Source organism: Solenopsis invicta, chromosome 8, assembly GCF_016802725.1.
Source record: "Solenopsis invicta isolate M01_SB chromosome 8, UNIL_Sinv_3.0, whole genome shotgun sequence".
Taxonomy (NCBI): domain Eukaryota; kingdom Metazoa; phylum Arthropoda; class Insecta; order Hymenoptera; family Formicidae; genus Solenopsis; species Solenopsis invicta.
This window is the reverse complement of record NC_052671.1, coordinates 18,867,914-18,887,177: the sequence shown is the minus strand read 5'-3', so window position 1 is coordinate 18,887,177 and position 19,264 is coordinate 18,867,914. Positions and strand designations below refer to the sequence as shown.

The following is a 19,264-nucleotide window of genomic DNA, read 5'->3' as shown; positions in this document are numbered from 1 at the left end:
TATAAATTTTTCTGTGAGAAGGAAATTTTGCAAAGTGTCAAATTCTGATTTTAATAAAACTTTGAACACATATAGATAACACATAAAACATTTTTTGTTGTTTTAATAATATTTTTAGATGTAACGGAAAAAGATGAAAACCGCTTTACACATGAGTGCTTTCACTCCTTAAAACCATTTTCAGGCCGCAAATGATATTGTCTAAATTCATTTATTTACGTAACTTATATACAGAGTATCCCCGTATAAGTGGCCACCTCCTTTTATCTCGTAAACTAACAGAGATAGATCTAATAAATGTATAATATCAAATTAAATGGCTTGAGCTAAATTTTATTGTGAGCACAGTGATCACTTTAAGAAATTATCTATGTTAAAGAAAGAAGGGACATGCATAACTTTTGCATGGTAAAGTGAATATTTCTATATGATAAAATTTGTAGCGCTTTTAACCACTGTGCTCACAATAAAGTTTAGCTCAAGCCACTTAATTTGATATTACATTTATTGGGCCTATCGCTGCTAGTTTACGAGATAAAAGGAGGTGGCCACTTATACGGGAACACTCTGTATGTGTACAAAGTTTCATTAAAATCAGAATTCGTCACTTTGCGAGGTAACCTTGTGAGTTTCTCAGGTATATTAAAAATATTTCTTTTCTTTATAATATTTTATATTATTGTTTGAATTTAACCTTTTATACACGGACACGAATAATTTAAAAATTGCAAGGTCAACAGAATCTTAGTGCTTAATAATATTTTTTATGTAACTTTATATTTTCAAGTTCTTTAAACTACGTGCCATTTTACTTTTAATCTTGAAACATAGTTCTTAAATTAATCCAGAATATTAATACAACATTAAATTAATAATTAATTACTGATTCTAATAAGCATCTGTTATGGCAGTAATGCCTATAAGTTCTTTCTCCCTCCTTCTCTCCTCGAAAATTGTAATGAATTTTTTACTCTTTTCGTGATAGGGAAATTGTAGAGATGTTTGTAGGCATTAAAATTCTTAAATTGATTAGCAATTTAATTTGTAATATTTTATTTCTGGTTCTTAGTAGCTGCGTTTGAAAGTCTAGCAAACATTCGGCGTGCAATTTGCGAGAACTTGTAAATATATTTAAATTTACTTAGATAATTATTATTGAGCATTTAAAAAATTAATATTGAGATTTACTTTCGATCGTTAGCTGCTTTTCTTTACGTAAATAGGTTGATACACTTTTTGGTCATAATATTATAAAGAATTTGTCATAAAAGATATTATTTTATTTAAACTTTGAACCTGGACTTTCTTAGAATTCAGTGAGGTATATTAATTATTGTATGAAATACCTTAATGATCAAATTGATTAAAATTCCTAAATAAATATTATATTAATTTATAGTAATATTTAAATATTAATTTATTATAACAACTGATGATTTTCAAGGAACATATTGAATATAGAAGAACTAGAAAATATGTAAAATTACACAAGAAATATTATTGGGTACTAAGATTCTGCTGTGACCATTTGTTAACCCTTTTTTCAATTTTAATTGTATTATTCATATCACAATGTTGTCACAAATAATTTTATTTTTACAAGTTTTAAACGTTTCAGATATTTATGCTTCTAAAAAAAGAATTTCTAGACCTGTATAATTTTCAAAAATTAGAACTTTAAAAGTTTATATTAAGATTTTGTAAAATTTTTAGTTCTGAAAAATAAATATTTAAATTATAATTTTAATATTTATACCATTTATATATAATTATTTAAATTGTTCATCGTTACACGCCATGCACATAGTGATCTCATTGTCAATATATTGGTAATAAAAACATACAAAGAATCACGATAATTTTGAGATGAGTATTATTTAGAAATAAATAATTTTTTGAAAGAATGAGTCTTCAAACATTTCTGTATTAAATGGTTTAAAATACTTTTTAACATTTTAAAAATATATTGTAACATTTTATATTATTTAAATTCTTTCTTTATTTTATACATATTATTATTTAAAGACTAATAATAATCTTATAATAAATTAAAAATATTGTATCTTTAACTTAAATAACATACATAAATTACCACCTAGAACCTCCAACGTGATTAAATCATTAAAAATTTGTTCCAACAAATTTCAAATAGTTAAATTGGTTAAATTTCCAAATGGTTTAATTTTTTTGAAATTTTATTTCTGTTTATTCAAAACAGTCTCTTCCTAAATCTGTATTGACAATAATTTACAAGTGACTGAAGGGATTGTGCCAAAACATCGACTGATATGGCTTTCAGAAAGGCGCCGCTTTTAGAATGGTTATTGTTAAAACAGTATCGTTTTAATGGCTTTTTTATTTTCGGGAATAGAAAAAAATCACGTAGAAGCAAATAGGAGAATATGGTGAATGCTTGAATGCACAGATTTGATTGGCAGGACCAAAAGCTGGCACAACAACCGAATTGTGATATTCTTTGTTCCGTTGCATCATTTTACCGATACAAAGTTTACTGTTACAGTAAATGTCGTTCATATAACCGTCTACCATTTCTTTGCTTAAAGTTCAAACTTAAATCGAGTAAGAACAAATTTTTTTAATAATATATATTTTCAATTGATTAGATTACAAATAATTACAAATAAAACTCAATCCCATTCTGGACGATATTCTGAAAAATCATTAAGAACCAAACGCGTTTAGCAAATAAGTTAATAATTTTTTATCAATGTGAGCACGCAAGATTTTATAATATATATTTATTATAATTATAATTATAATTATAATTTGAACTCTTTTATAATATACAAAACTTTTAAGATTTTTCAATATTTTAAAGAAGTTTCGGTTTTGAATAGTATTCAGAGCAATTCGAATCTTTAATAATTAAACATTTAGAAAACTTGCAAAATAAAGAGTCAACATTCATAATTGCATGCAGAATGTGTGACAAATACTCTTTTGCAATCCTGTGAAAATTCTTCCTCTCTTGTTTCTCAGATTATGGTCAACTATACCAAGTACCCCATCAGAAGTACAAGGCACGTATCATCGCCCTGTGACGACGGCTATATATATATTCCGGTAAGTATACCGAAGGGAAAATATGGAAGATAGGAAGAGAAAAGAAAAGGAAACGACTCTTCTGCTTCTTCTCTTTGTTACAAATCAACCTTATGTATTGTTCCCCTTTAAAAAAAAAATTATTCAACGAGAAATAATATCGATTCCCCTTGCTCGGATCTTTCCGCCGTATTGCACGCACGCTTGGATGCACGCCGTGCCGCCCCTTCAACTCTTCCATCGCCATCTCGGCCTCTTTCTCTCTCTTTGTCGTATAGGTAGCATTCATGGGGATGCTGTATCTGGTTTATCTGGTAGAATGCTACCATTCGCCAATCAGGATCGATCTACTGCACGCGGAGAGCCAGGACAGCGTGCTGTCCAAATTGGCGCAGTTAAAGATGGCACAGCCGCGGATATGGTGGAAGGCAGTTTCCTACCACTACGTGCGCAGGAAACGGCAGATCACACGTTATAGGAACGGAGATAATTATACTACCACGCAGGTGACGAGCTGCATCGCCCTTTTATCGGACATGCTCTCCTCTTTAACCCTTTCGTGTTTCTAAGCGCGAACACTTGAATTCACAAAAGTAGCTTAAAAAATTATAAAGAAATAAAAGAACATGGACTAACACGTGGAAATACAACTAATTAAAGTCCCTTAACGGTCATAGCTAGATTTTAGTGCTGATATTTCTTGTGTAATTATTAAGCTCTTGTGTTATTAATAAAATTACACAGGAAATATCCACAATAAAATCAAGTTAATTATAATTACGGCTTTTTAATTAAATTGTATTAAAAAGAAATATTTAAAGTAAGGGTGGTCAACCTACTGTATGCATATCACTAGTAGCACGCGAAGGCATTCTTAGTAGCACGCTTAAAAAAACTTGCGCTGCCAAAGAAAAATTAAAAAACAATAATAAAATAGAAATTGTGTTCCACTAAAATCCATTTTTTTACACTTGCTCTCTGCCCATGCAGCATATAAAAGCTTGCAGCAGTATTATTGCCGCATTGCATATTGCAATACGTTGAAAAGATTTTTTTGCTATATTACTCTAGTAACGTTGCTGCAACGTTTCAAAAATATTATAAAAAAATGATGTCCTATATTTTACCCGCAAGCAATATGCGTTATCGCCATTAGATGGACGGGGAGAAATTCTACTTTTCGTAATTAAAAAAACTACACAAAAAATAAGTTAAAGTATTATGAAATTTTTTACCCACATTTTAATGAAATGATTTCTCGAAAAAGCGAATCCTCAAAAAGTTGAATTTGAAGACAAAAATAAATCAAATATATTTTGACAAAAAATTTTTTGATTCTCGAGTGTAAAAATTAATTCAGAGACATATAACATTTCTGAAATTATATGTTAAGATGTATATCAATATATATTGGCAACAAAGATATTATTAGAACATATAACATTGCATTGCAATATTTCTAAAAGCATTTTTTGACAAAAAATTTTTTGATTCTCGAGTGTAAAAATTAATTCAGAGACATATAACATTTCTGAAATTATATGTTAAGATGTATATCAATATATATTGGCAACAAAGATATTATTAGAACATATAACATTGCATTGCAATATTTCTAAAAGCATTTTATCATTGCATTAATATTGCAGGAACATTTCACGTTTTTGCAATATTGCTATCTTAATACGATGAAATATTTTTGCAACGTTCTTGCAATTTTTTTGTCTTGCATGTGTAGCTGCGTTCGTTTTGTTAATATTAATACTATAAAGCACTTGATTCTTTCTAGTTTTTCAACAATAGAACCTAACATTGAAACTTGTGAATGACAAACAAATTTAAGATTTTATTAAAAATAAAAAAATTTATAGTATTTTGGTCTACTTTAGTTTGTAATAATTTATTTTAAAACCAGTGTAAAATAAAACACAATAAAAGAAATAAACTTTGTTAAATAGAAGAAGTCCATGCTCTCAACGCCTGAGAAGAAAGTATAAGTAAAATTATGATAATGTGACAATGTCAAGCTCCTGTAAGTGAATAACAATAAAGGTAAATAAATAGACCTTTAACGAGTAGATTAAACGGTACAGAAATCAATGCATGTTTATTCCGAAAAAGGACTAATACACGAATAACAATTTTGAATTCTTCTAAATTGGCAGATCTAATATATGTGAAATTATAAAAACCAAATTGCGTTTTATGCTACACTGAGCCTTCATCAGTGGACTTAAAATGCCAGTCAATAAATTATTAATTAAGCATATTGATGTCTAACATTTTTGGAGTGGCATCCTGGGTATCACCGCAAATTAGAGAAATTTAAATGAGCGCTAAATCTAATCTCAGATAAACAAGCAAAAATTATATAAAAAATAAATAATAAAAAATAAATAATTAATAAATATAACCTCCACGTCTGTAAGTTAAAACAATTAAATTAGAATTATGATTTTCTTTTTGCTTAATTCTATAGCAGAGCGACATAGCATAGATTTTAAAAAGACCACCCCTGATTTAAAGGATCAGGAGCGCAATTTTAAAACTTTATATATCCACATTGATGAAACAACCTTATCGATCCAAACGATAAATTCTTTGCTTTAAAACAGCAATTCAAGATAGCAATTCAAAGTCTCGGGACGCCTCAGATAACTAGTCTGATAAAAATCAAAGTCAATAAAGATGCAAATATTCCGTTGCTGTACATTGTGAACACATAGTGGCAATTGATGTCGCGATAGCGGAAGGGTTAAGGACGCGCTTGACGAACGACCTCTCACCCCCTCGCTCCACAGGTCTATTATGAGAGGGTGAACACACACTCGGCCACCACCCACTACTATTACGACTATTGCGGAGTGAAGGACATCAGCAAGGAATTGATACTTGAGGCCAAGATACCGATCACGAAGATCACGCTTACCAAGGGCTTCGCGTTTTCAAATATAAGGTCCGCTACGGAATTCGAGGAGGCACGATCACGATTTTTCGCTGAACAAGTACGGAAATATGTGTATGTGTATGTGTGTTTATGTGTGTCTGTGCGCGCGCGCGCGCGCGCGCGTGTGTGTGTGTGTGTGTCTGTGTGTGCGTCTGTGTGTGTGTCTGTGTGCATACATATATATGTGTGATAACTATCATATTATTGTTTCATATTACAACTTGGACATAAAACCCTCATGAATAAACAATAATTATAGCATTTTCAACCCCTCATGAATAAACAATAATTATAGCAGTTTCAACTGCAATGGAATTAAACTTAATCTAAGATGAGTTAATGTCATCACATGCTTCACTTTAGATTTTAATTGGACAGTTCCAGCATGTGACATAATTAACCCATCTCAGGTTGAGTTTAAATTGCAGTTTAAAAAGGTATTAAGTAAATCCACATAGCACGCTTTCCACACATATGTAGGATGTCCTAAGATGTTTAAAGGGATGTCTTAAGACATTCAAAGAATGTCTTAGGACATCCTACATATGTGTGGACGCCTTTACAAGATCTGTGCTATACAGGGGGAGTACAGAGAGAAAGAGGAAGCAAAAAAAACGTTTTTATTACTTCACCTAAGTGAGGTACCAAATTTTGTCCTCCCTAAAATTTTTTTGACTTGTAGTTAAAAACTAATAAATGCAGTAAATTGTAAAAATTTATGTATGTATCTTAATAATTTAGCTAAAAAATTCTGTCAAAATTTCGAAAAAAGTTACACAAACGAAATAAAAAATTGAAATATAAAAACATCCTTTTCTTCCATTTTTAAAAAAAGTTTAAATTGAGAAAATGGCTTCCAGTAGGAAGCAGATCTTAGTGCTCAATAATAATAAGTTTTTGTGCGAATTTACAAATATTTACAAGTTCCTCCAAAATGCATGCCGAATGTTTGCCGGACCTACACACGATAATAATTTAATTTGTTTTATTACATTTCTAGTTCTGTTTAACAACTGCGTTTTAATGTTCGATAAACATGCGGCGCAATTTGGGGGAATTTGTAAATGTTAGTAAATTCACATAAGAAATTATTGTAAGATCTGTTTTCGACCAGTTTGACCATGTTCTCAATTTAAATTTGTTTAATACACTTTCCGGTCATATTAGAATACCGTTTATATTTCACAAAAGCGTCTCAAATTTTGCCACCTAGTTTTAAATAAAAAAAAATTAAAAAATTTATAAATCAGCTTTTATATTCAGATAATATTTATTTATGAAAATATCAAAAATAGTCGTCTCAATCTCAAATATAAATATTAGAAGATAAAATTTTTTGGACTACGATCCACTTGATGTTACAGACGCTTCGAAGCATTCTTTAATTGGTCAATTTGTAAAATTCTTTGTTCTGATTAATCAATGAAACGCTTCGAAGCATTTGTAGCGTCAAGTGGACTGCAGTCAAAGATCCATGCAAACATCGCACAAAAAATTTTTTATAACATAATAAAACAATAACTATTTGAAATGTGCAAAAAATAATTTATAACTTTAAGGATTTTTACAGACATGAAAAAGAAAATGTATTTTAAACGTCGTCCTGGGGCGAACTAAGAACTACGTAAAATTAGGAACAAAGTCACTTTCTATTATAACCGGTTCTCTACAACATATATTAGAATGAAATCGCGATTTCAGAATCTCAAAATAGAAATAAAATAAAATTTTAAATTAGGCATAAACAAGTGATAAAATATTACATACCTTAAATCCTGAAATTCGACTTAAAAATCTAGCAAATATTATACTAAACTATGTACGAACAAACAAAACAATATAATTCAGAGCGAAATAAATAAATGCTGCCAGCTGTCTAGTGTCGTCTTTAATAAAAATTTTCATAGTTACCAGTAAGCTGCAGCACTTAATAGTTGAAATCGGCTGGGTAGCGAAATTGGGCACGGAGGCAAACTTCGGGCCCCTTGCGCTAATCATTAAAAATTTATATTTGCCATTTCAGGAACTCAGTGACGATTATATGGAGATGAGAGAAGGTCTTGACCTCGGATACAATGTCAATACGATGCTGGTTGCCGTTCTTGGTAATCCATGGTTCACAAATCGCTACGTGTACTGGTGTCTAAGCGCCCTACTTCTTAGTTGGCCGTTACGAGTAATTATCGAGTACAAAACTCAATACGCCGATTATCAGGTAAAGGCAATCTTAAGTGGAGTTAACATTTATTATTTGGAACTTTTAATGCAGTCGTTATATTCCCATATAGCACAAATCGTTAAAACAACATTGCTGAGATATTGCAATGTTGAAGTACAAACGTTTTTTTGAAATAATAAATTTATGTTGATTTTTCTACGTTGATTGTTAATGTTGTTGCAATGTTAAAACAACATTAAACAAATTATTATCGATATCTTTCTTATTCTATAAAAAATGAACGAAAATAGAAAGTTATGTAAATAGAAAATCTATATATTGATTTTTCTACGTTGACTGTTAATGTTGTTGCAACATTGAAACAACATTGAACAAGTTATTGATTATATCTTTTTATTTTGTCAAAAATAAACAAAAATAGAAAGTCATGCAAATAGAAAACTTAAATTACTTAAATTGATTTTTTAACGATACTCATATGTAAACTTATATTTACTCAATAACCCATACAACACACTAATGTTGAATCAACATGTTAGCAACACTGAATTGCAAGATTGCAAATGTTGCAACAACATCGTGAAATTAGATTTAATATTAAAAAGATACCACAGAAACGTTTACTATCCATTGAATCTGCCCGGGAAAAATTCTTTTATATATAAAATATGTCTATATATAAATATATATGATTATACATATATATTTATATATAAATAAATATATAATTTATATATATTTATATATAAATATATACGATTATATATGATTGTATATAATTGTATATACATATGGACATATTTTGTATATAATTGTACATAATTATATACGATTATATTTAAAAAATTTTTTCCCGGGTGTCTCACAGACATTGCAATTCAACATTGATTTAATATTGATTCTACATCTATTCAACGTATAAGGAATTATATTTATTGTTTAAAGCTTATAACATGTTTGTGCTCATTTGATTTTGAAGTCCAAGATTTCTTTCTTGAGCACAGAACTATTCAGGAACATAAATATTATCGATAGACGAAATAGGTCCATGGAGAAAATTCCGATCTATGTACATGTATTAACACAAAGTGTTTACAGATCACTAGGAATCAGTTTACAAAAGTCAAGCAGCGTTTGGTAAAGTTACGGCTTGAATAGGTGACCGCTTGGAAATTTCCGAAAAAAATTCTCTGAGAGAATTTTTTTTCATTGTGAAAAACGTTTTTTAAAATGTTACAAAAATATTAATTTGTTCATTGGGATTATGTAGTGTAATGACATAATATTTACATTGATATTTCGAAGAAATTTCCTTATATGTTAAATAGATATTGAATCAATGTTGAATTAATGTTGCATTGCGCTGTCTATAAAACATTGATTCAAAAGACATTAGACATTGCTGCAATGTCTCATTAATATTGAATCAATATTTCATAGTGATACTGCAACATTAAATTGCAATCTTGCAATTCAATGTTGCTGAAATATTGGTTCAATACTAGTATGCTGTATGATACACATACATACACACAAAGTGCCTAATATGACCGGATCACCTCTCGTAGGTTAGTTGAACAGATCAAACTAAGCAGAAAAGTCCTCTACGAGTTTGCAAAATTTTCAATAATTAACGAGGTATTAATCATTGAAAATCAACTTATTGTTAGTTCGGCCTGCCAAAGTCAAGCGTGCGACAAAATAAAACCGCCCGGCGCGGCGGTTCTAATGCTTGAGGCGTTGCTGAACGCGCGGGAGAAAGATGTTTACTATCCGCGAGCGGTGCGAGCCGCTTATTACAAGCATCATTGGCCATGATATATTGTGGCCAATGATGCTTGTAATAGCCAGGGCCGCTAGGCGAGCCTGTCGCGCTTGAATTTGGCAGTGAATCAAACTAAGATAATGATTTTCAATAATTATTACTTCGTTAATTATTGAGAATTTTGCAAAATAGAAGAATTTTCTGCTTAGTTTTACTTGCTTTATCAACCTACGAGAATGATCCGATCATTATTGGACATCTTTTGTGCGTGCGTGCGTGCGTGCGTGCGTGCGTGCGTGCGTGCGTGCGTGCGTGCGTGCGTGCGTGCGTGCGTGCGTGCGTGCGTGCGTGCGTGCGTGCGTGCGTGCGTGCGTGCGTGCGTGCGTGCGTGCGTGCGTGCGTGCGTGCGTGCGTGCGTGCGTGCGTGCGTGCGTGCGTGCGTGCACCAAGGATGAGGTATTTAACTTAACACATCCAAACATCTCTAAATAATATTTTTAATCATTATTATTTTAATAATAAAATCTGTGAAATAAATACAAGGGTCCTTTGTCAGGTTACCAAACTGTTTGGCGTAAATTACGATACACCGACTTCTGGCGAACCCATCCACGCATCCATAAGCCAGTTAAGTCAACCAGGCTCCTACATGCTAGCGCCCAGTTATAGTGAGGCATTACTGATGGAACCAGTAACACCTCGCAATGAAGGGTTAGAACAAAGACAGGAACCTTGGCAAGTCCGAGGAGAAACAAACATTGCGACTGACATGGTGCCCAGCTATTCCGAAGCGCTTCTCTATGAACGTGCCGAACAGTACGATCATCAGAATGCTATTGTGAATAACGCCGCTGCTGGATGCGCGAGCAACGTAGTGATACCTTGCAACGTGGACGATCCAAGGCGAATGCTACCGCCGATGCCATGCGAATGCCATTGCCCTTGTCCATGTCACGGAAATACGAACGAATATAACGATATGAGGATGGACGAACGCAGCTACATCGAGATTGCGACTAGTAGAGAACGCTTGCCAACGAACACCAATGTCAACGATACTTTCGAGAGTGAATTAGCGACGCTACGGACGACAGCTGACGGTCGATTGCATCCTCCTATAAAGGTACCACCTCATTCTGTGGACGATCTTCAGGCCGATGTATCTCCGAGCAGATGCAGCAGTTGCGGCAGAATTTCTGCCAGTACGCAAACGATCAACACCGATGCCCTTCCTCGCGCTGTCGCTAGGAACAAGTCTAATGAAGGCTCACAGACTTCGTCAGCGGATTTCATTTCCGACATGACATCCAAAAGAGAACATCGGGCTATTCCACGCGACATTTCTGAACCTAACTTGAGATCGCAATCAGAACTGACAGGTACATTTCCGAAGGATAATGTTAGAAGTCTGGAGAACATATTGGAAAACGAAGAGGACCTACCAAGAACTGGTAAAACTGGCTTTGTCCACGTAGAGGCAAATCTTCAGTACGAAAGGCCACATCCCCCCGAACGACAGAGAAGATTTCCGACTTCCCTTCCGCCCTCTTTAACTCATCATCGTTCCCTCTCCCTCGATGAGGAAACCGTTTCCCCGAGGAATATGGGTGCTATTCCGAAAACAGAGCGTAGTAGAATCATGGTGAATCCTATGTCAAACGAGGCCTGTTGGAAACTACCCAATTCAAAGACGTACTTTTGCTTAAAATCGATTCTAAAGCAAAACAGGCGCAGATACACGTTGGTAACTGCGGATGAATTTCAAAATTTTGCCGAACAAGATGTTAGTCGTGCTGTGAGATATCCCGATAGTTCCAACAGAAGCGAGAAAAGTGATTGCAATATTCAAACCGATAAAATGACCGAACGTTCACGCTCAAGAGAAAGATTGAATCCCAGAAGGAGAATGCCGTCCTTTGAAGAATTTGTTTCAAGAGACAAAGTGTATATCAATGATGGCAATGTATATCAAAAACGAGAAAGCACTAGGTAAGTCCTGTCATTACTTTGTTAACTTTTTTGTCGTATTGTATTTTGAGTGATTTCGACAATCTGTCTAAGCACATACATATTATTTGCAATAATTATAAGCAAGCTTTATTAATTATTATTGCTGATATTATTTATTGCTTATTAATAATTAACATTGCGCTGTGCTTTGTTTCTGCTTACTCATCGCATAATGGCTGTATTGCTTCGATGTATTGTGGCCATACTGTTATTAATTGGTAATCATTTCATAATCATTTTTAACTCTCAATTTGACAATTTATTTTACCAATTTATTATACTCTCCTGTATCTTACTTAAACTTACAACCTCACCCTAATTAAAACATATTTTCAAATTTTTAAAAGTATTCCTAAAACCTATTTAAATTAAATTTATACTGTTTCTTGTTATTTCAATTATTTCTATTCTTATAAAATATTAGAATTCTATTCAATGTAAGAAAACTAGAACAGTCTTAAATACTTTATACGTTTTTACATTGTTTACTTTTCTTACAGAAATAATTTTTAATTTATTTCCGCCAAATTGAGAGTTAACATTTATGACTTGGAGTTAAGGCAATTATCACTTATAGGCCCGGTTTTTAACTATCCGGTTAACTTATGGTTAACCTGATGTTTCATCCAATGAGCTTCACGTATGGCATCATCATGGGTGAAGCTCATTGAATAAAACATCAGGTTAAGTTTAACCAGATAATGAAAGTTAACCAGATAATAAAAAACCGGACCATAAAGGAATAAGGAATATGTGAATGTGTGAACCAGTGTTAGGTATTAATCGATTTAATTAATTTATTAATTAAAATAATCAAAAATTAATGATAAGCATAATTACGATTGATTAAATCAATTATTCAGACAAATTAAACTTATCCAATAAATCAAAATTATTGAAATAACCAATCGTTAATTATTAATCTTTAATTATATTTCAAAACTTATATTTGTAATTTTTACGAACAATTCCAAAAGCATGTGTTTGTCATATCGAAATGGTATTCAAATCAATATTAGTTGAATTATTTTATTTATTGTATTAATCCATGCTGTTTAGCTATCGTTAAATGCTATAGGGTAAACTCGGGTAAGATGGCCATAATTTTTCAAAATGGAAAAAACATGTTTTTATTTTTATTTTTTAATAATGACATTTAATAAATGATATATCACTTCATTGAATCTTAAGGTTAATAATATTATTGAATTTAAAGAGAAAACACTTATTAGAAATCTAATATTAACAAAATATTATAACATATGCATTGGCCATCTTATCAAAATTTTAAGGAAAAGATGGCCATAGTATTATGGGACAGTTGGCTATACACGTTTTATGTTAAAAATGAATGTAATATTTTCTAAAGTGATAAATAAAACTTTTAATTTTATATATTTAGTATAAACATGTATATATATGTTTTATATATACATATAATTATATACAACTTAGTTATAATTATAATATTGCAATAGTAACATGAAAATTTTAAAATTTAATATTGCAATAATAATATAACAATTACAATTCTTTTAAAGTAAAAAAAACAGATTTCTATAATTTAAAGAAAAACAGTGTATGGAAAAACAAAGTGGGCCATCTTGGCCGAATTGTAAGAAAAAGATGATCATAGTGTATTTAAATAAATAATGAAAATAAAAGCACAAATTATAAGTCATGTTACAATTTAGGTTCTTTTGTTATATACGTGACGTTGATTATGATAGCTTAACAGTAATTTATTCGATGTTATAGCAGGTTTTAGAGGACACATCCAAAACTTTGCAGGTAGTCAAAAGTAAAAGTATTATATAATATTCAGAATAAGATTGTTTCGAATAGTGTACGCATATAAAATACTGTACACCCAAGGACTTTGATTCTGTCCATGGGGAAATTTTCCAAACTGAGAAGTCACCACTTTCTACATACTTGCAGTTCATAATTAATAAAATGACTAGAGCTTATTGGTCGTTACGTTAATCAAGAACTGTAAGTATGTAGAAAGATAGCGACTTCTCAGTTTGGAAAATTTCCCCATGGACAGAATCAAAGTCCTTGGGTGTACATATTGATTATCTTTCAGAATGATTATAAAAATACACTATTTAGCAATTACTGGAGAAATTACAGACAATAGCCCAATTTACTTTATAAATCAGGGCCTCTTTCACCAATCTTGGTTAAAGTTTAGAGCTAACCAAGAGGTTAGTCCATTGGAATTGCAATCGCATTGCCTGTTATGTGAAATAACAAATGCGATTGGTCAATTCCAATGGCCTAACCTCTCGATTAGTTTTAACCGAGATTGGTGAAAGAGGCTCTTAGTGATTAAAGTTAACAACTAATAACGATTTATTTTTTAATGGGCAATTATTAGAGTTAATTATTTTTAATTAATCAATTAAATTAATTACAATTACTTACATACAATTTAATTTTATTAATTTTATATTAATCAATTAAAAGTTTAGTTGATTAATGTCTAAAATTTATTTCAAGCAACTAAAAAGTTTTAATAGTTTATCATAATCAAGAATTAAATTTTTAGTTGTAATTATTAATCGATAAATTAATTAAATTTTACTCAACACTGGTATAAATATGACATTTACCGTCCCGTTTCTAAATTACAAAATAACTATCAATTGCTATAACTCCAAAATATAGAATCGAACGAGTGGAATAAATCGATATTGTCTTTGTAGAACACTTATTTTCGCCAGTCCGATACAAGAAGTCTTTCCTGGCGATCCTTTCGGTGGAAAGGATATTGTGCCAGTGAGAAATTTAAGGGATTATAGCGCCAGAGAGAGTGATCCCACCCTTGTAAACGATCCGGCGATGCTCGCTCGGCCAAGTCGATCTCTACCCGTACGAGATGCAAGACCATGCCTTCCAACCGATTATACCAGAAGTCCATTCCGGCCAGACAGTACTGCGTATCCGTTACCGCACGTCACGCATCCTTCACATTGGCATGAAAGAGAACTTCAGTATCTTCTACACAGCAAACATCCACGCGAGCCAACGAACGCTTCCGCTAGAGCGGAGGAGACGCCACGAGCGTATCGAAATGACATGTCGTTTCCTTCCTACGACGGGTTGCACTCCGAACGCGCGAACAGATGGTCAACGAGCTCGAATGAGTACGACGATAGACCTCGTGAGAGTCATCTTGCTAACCCAAGGTACTTAGCGAACAGAAGACGCCAAGCTGGTTTGACCCGATCGCTTACAGAGAGGCGTACTCCAAGAGTCACTCGTGTCGATAGAAATTTCCGGAGGAGCTTCACAGGCAGAGTAGAAGATTATAGAATGGAAAATGCCAGACGGACAAATTTCAGCATCGAGACGTCGCTGTAACGAGCACGTTAATACTTGGGGTACCAATTGCATCGATCTCGATTAAACATGATCGCGGTTAATTTTTCTGCTGTAGAAGGCTTTTCTAAATTGCTATAAAAAAAAATAGTTGTCAGATGTTCGATTGCGATATTTAAATACGCGATGCTTCAAGGAAAAAATATTTCTTCATCTTATTATTCAAAGTTTGCAGAAGTAGCTATGTATTTGAAAACTATTTATATCTAGACAATTTTATGAAACAAAAACATTCCTTTATATAAATAACATCGTTGCATAGATTTTACAATGTACTTTCAAGAACATCTTGATAAATAAATAATTGAAAAAGGAACAGCAGATTATTAACTCGGAGATCAGTTAATCTAGATCGTTGATGCAACTCACTCCTAAATAAGATTACTAATTTTTTCTTTCCCTATCTACAATATATTATAAATGAGACTATAATCTAATTAGGACAGGGAGTCACTGGGGATTTAGTTGACCCGAACTATCGCCATGACTCAGCCTTAAATTGCTAGTCCTTTGTTTCACGCTACTTGTATCGTAAGTATCCGTCCTACTACTTTACGAATTAATCAGATACGCAAACGGGTTATGCAATTTTTTCAAAGGACATTCCAAATGCGGGCTATTGCCCTTAGCGCCTTCGCTTAAAGGCACTCTCGAAAGAGGACCACGATGTTACGCACATTTTAAAAATTGGACAATCGGCTATCGAAAAAGCTCGAAAGAAAGATCGAGCGTACACGTGCATTCAACATTAAATACGAACTATCATTATTTAAGAATCTTAAAGAGATGTTAAAGTTGTAAATTTTATTGCATGAACAATGACTTACATGTGTACAATTTATCATATGTATATACCATATGTATGATTTACGAAACATCAATACATTAATATACTCTATTCGGCAAGAGAAAGTTATCGAGTCGGACAAAAACTCGTCTGTTTCGCACATATATACTCCGCTTACAGGGAAGTCCCCTTCTCATACAGGCTTGTGCAGATTCATAATGCTAGGGAGTTTAAGCAGGTAGCATCAGAACATATTGTTGCAATTATTGATAATATTGTTGCATAATATCATTGAACGGTTTGGTAGAATATTTTTGAGAGAAATATGTAACTTAAATATATTACGATTTCAATTTAATATCATATTGAAATGCAAAGATTATTTTACCTGCTCAATTTTCTAAGCTCAAGTTCAAACGTGATGTATTTACGCATACAGGTATCACGCTAACGCTCTCCTCACTATGCTGCCTATACGCACAGACTGATAACTTTCTCTCGCCAAACAGAATACGTTATATAAAGTGTCCAACATCATTCGTACACCCCATTTAAAAACGAGGGAAGTGATTATTTTGAAAAATATTTTCAAAATAATTCTATACGAAAGTTTTACAAAAAATCTGTATGTATGCGTACAATTGATGTACTAGTATAGTAACGTACTGATATTTTGTAAACCGTATGTATGCATTGTAAATTGTATATGTGTAAGTCGTTGTTTAGTCGATAAAATTTACGCCTTCAGCATCTTTTTAAGTGTAATAAGTTTAATCCTAAGAATTCGACGATGTTTCTTCGTGCAATCTACATGTCTATGAGACTCTAATTTCGTAAATATAGATTGCAGAACTTTTATATTAAGCAAATATCTGTTCGCACTTATCGTACGCAGTATCTTCATTGTCTCCTCTCTCTCTTACGCTCGAATATTTATTTCGTTTCAAATGCAAAAATTTTTGCAGATTAAGAACAATGCAAAGAAATCATAACTTGACAACCTTAGACGACATATTAGTCTAAAAATTAATCTAAATTAATAGTTTTTTTGTTCTCGCCATAAAATTCGTACATCATTCTACAAATGTCGAAAAACAAGAATTACTTTAAATCTCAATAATTGGCATCAAAATGAAATGATCATATCGACATCGAACAACGAGGTCGATTCCATATTTCATTAGATAGAACAAAATTTTGCTTTTAAAGCAAATTGCTTTAAAATTATATCAATCACCATATTCGTCAATTTCTATCATGTAATAAAAGATTGCAAATTTCAAGATTTTGAATATGTTAAATATTTCCTTATTCAAAACTGATCACTCGCGAGAAATGAGCTATATCGAATCGACATTGAACTGATATCAGTTTGATAATTTCGACGTCGAATTGATAGGACGTCTTTGAGTATTTAGTTAGTAGTAAAAACTGACTAAATTCATTTTATGTACAGTTTGCCTTTATTAAAATCGTTTTTGTGTTAATTATTCTTATAATTGAGAGTACAGGAGAGGAAAGAGAATATTAATTTCTCTTAAACTAATTCAATATTAACGCGATATTATTTGTATGAACACTAGTTTATTAACTACTACAGAGTTCTATTAATTATTCTATAGGTAGAAATTCATCAAGTATACATAATGAACGTAAATTACAATTCCCTGAAGAGGGAAAAAGGCATGCGTTCATGAGACTGGAGGAAGATCGTGGCACGTAACAACTAATAGGCATTTTTAATTATAAAAATATTACAAATTAGCCTTCTTAGTTCTTACACATTAATTAATACTATAAAACAAGGTTTTATGAACATTTTATAAACATTTTATTTATAAAAAAGAACAGTATTTTAATAATTTTTATTGGTTCAAAAAATAATTTTAAAAAATAATTTCTTTGCTACGCTAATAAGCATTGCGCAACATCTATTATGAGGTTATAAAGTCTCAAGTGTGATCATAACACTCGTAATGCAAATTGCTCACGACCCTCTCCTGTACATAATATAACTTATATGCTGAATCCATACACATTACGTTACATCACACATATTCAATTACATTATTTGAAACCACATTCAAGATTTTCAAGCTAGACCAAATTTAAAAAATTATAATATGTAACAAATTTCTCAATATTATATATGTAAATGTACGTCAAGAACATATACCTGTACAAATTTTTGCTACTTATAAAATCAAAATTCAGCTTTTATAAAAACGTAGTGAATACTAATGACTAGTAATTATTCTACAAGTCTAAATAGGCTATAACGAAGTAATTTTAAGAATTGTTTTTACAATCCAACGCGTTAAATTCTAATAATTCAATTATATAAGATATCATGGTAGTTCACCATTCCACATCTATGTTACGATCCCCTCTTCTCTCTTCTAATTATAGTTAAAAAATAGTTTAAAATCCACTAACAAATAATCCATTAATTTTTTGTATAGTAAATTTAACGATTAAACTTATAGTTCTTTTCCCCTTAATCACAAAGATCTATTATCTTTAATATTCATAAAGAATAAATTCTAAAAACTAAAAATTCTGATAATATACTTAATTTTTAATAAAAAAAAACAATTTTTATTTAATAAATGATATGTTAATGAATTTCGTTAAAATTAAGACTATAAATTTTGGAATAATATATATATATATATATATATACGTTTATTATTTTGCTTAGAATTATACAATGTGTGCATTCTTACAACTAACTTAAATCTACTTGGATAACTAAACTTATCCAAAAATTTTTTTTTAAACTTAACTAATTCATTTATCTCTATATAGAATATACCAATCGCTTCTTTTCTCTATATGCATTAGAAATTCCGTTTTTATTTCTGTTTCCATCTCTTTTCCCATTTCCTCTCTCTTTTCTCCTCTCTTATTCCCTACTTTCTGTTTTCTTCTCATTTTCAATATCCTTTTTTCACCGTTTCTTCGCTCGGTTTCTTCTCCCTCTTTTCCTTCCTTTCAAATTTGATTTTTCTTTTGTTAAATGTTATTAGTCATAATCGCATTTAATGTTAAATGCACACTGCGAATACAGAGCATATACCAAAATAAATAGAAACCAAATCGCCGAACAGAGCGCGCCGAGCAAAA

The 19,264-nt window shown here is 31.6% G+C and overlaps 1 protein-coding gene across 7 annotated transcripts in view; it reads left to right on the top strand.

The window, feature by feature from the left end:
• Positions 1 to 19,042, top strand: part of LOC105193321 — a 32,363-nt gene extending 13,321 nt beyond the window's left edge. For 5 of the 7 annotated variants that reach the window (XM_039452305.1, XM_039452308.1, XM_039452306.1 and 2 more), the window contains 6 exons: positions 3,001 to 3,084; positions 3,342 to 3,569; positions 5,865 to 6,068; positions 8,034 to 8,225; positions 10,511 to 11,943; positions 14,676 to 19,042. In XM_039452305.1, the coding sequence (XP_039308239.1) occupies positions 3,001 to 3,084; positions 3,342 to 3,569; positions 5,865 to 6,068; positions 8,034 to 8,225; positions 10,511 to 11,943; positions 14,676 to 15,333 (2,799 nt within the window). In that variant the 3' untranslated portion in view covers positions 15,334 to 19,042. The remainder of the gene's footprint in view (positions 1 to 3,000; positions 3,085 to 3,341; positions 3,570 to 5,864; positions 6,069 to 8,033; positions 8,226 to 10,510; positions 11,944 to 14,675) is intronic. The other 2 variants (XM_039452307.1, XM_039452309.1) reach the window with 2 other exon arrangements.
• The last annotated feature ends 222 nt before the right edge of the window (positions 19,043 to 19,264 follow it).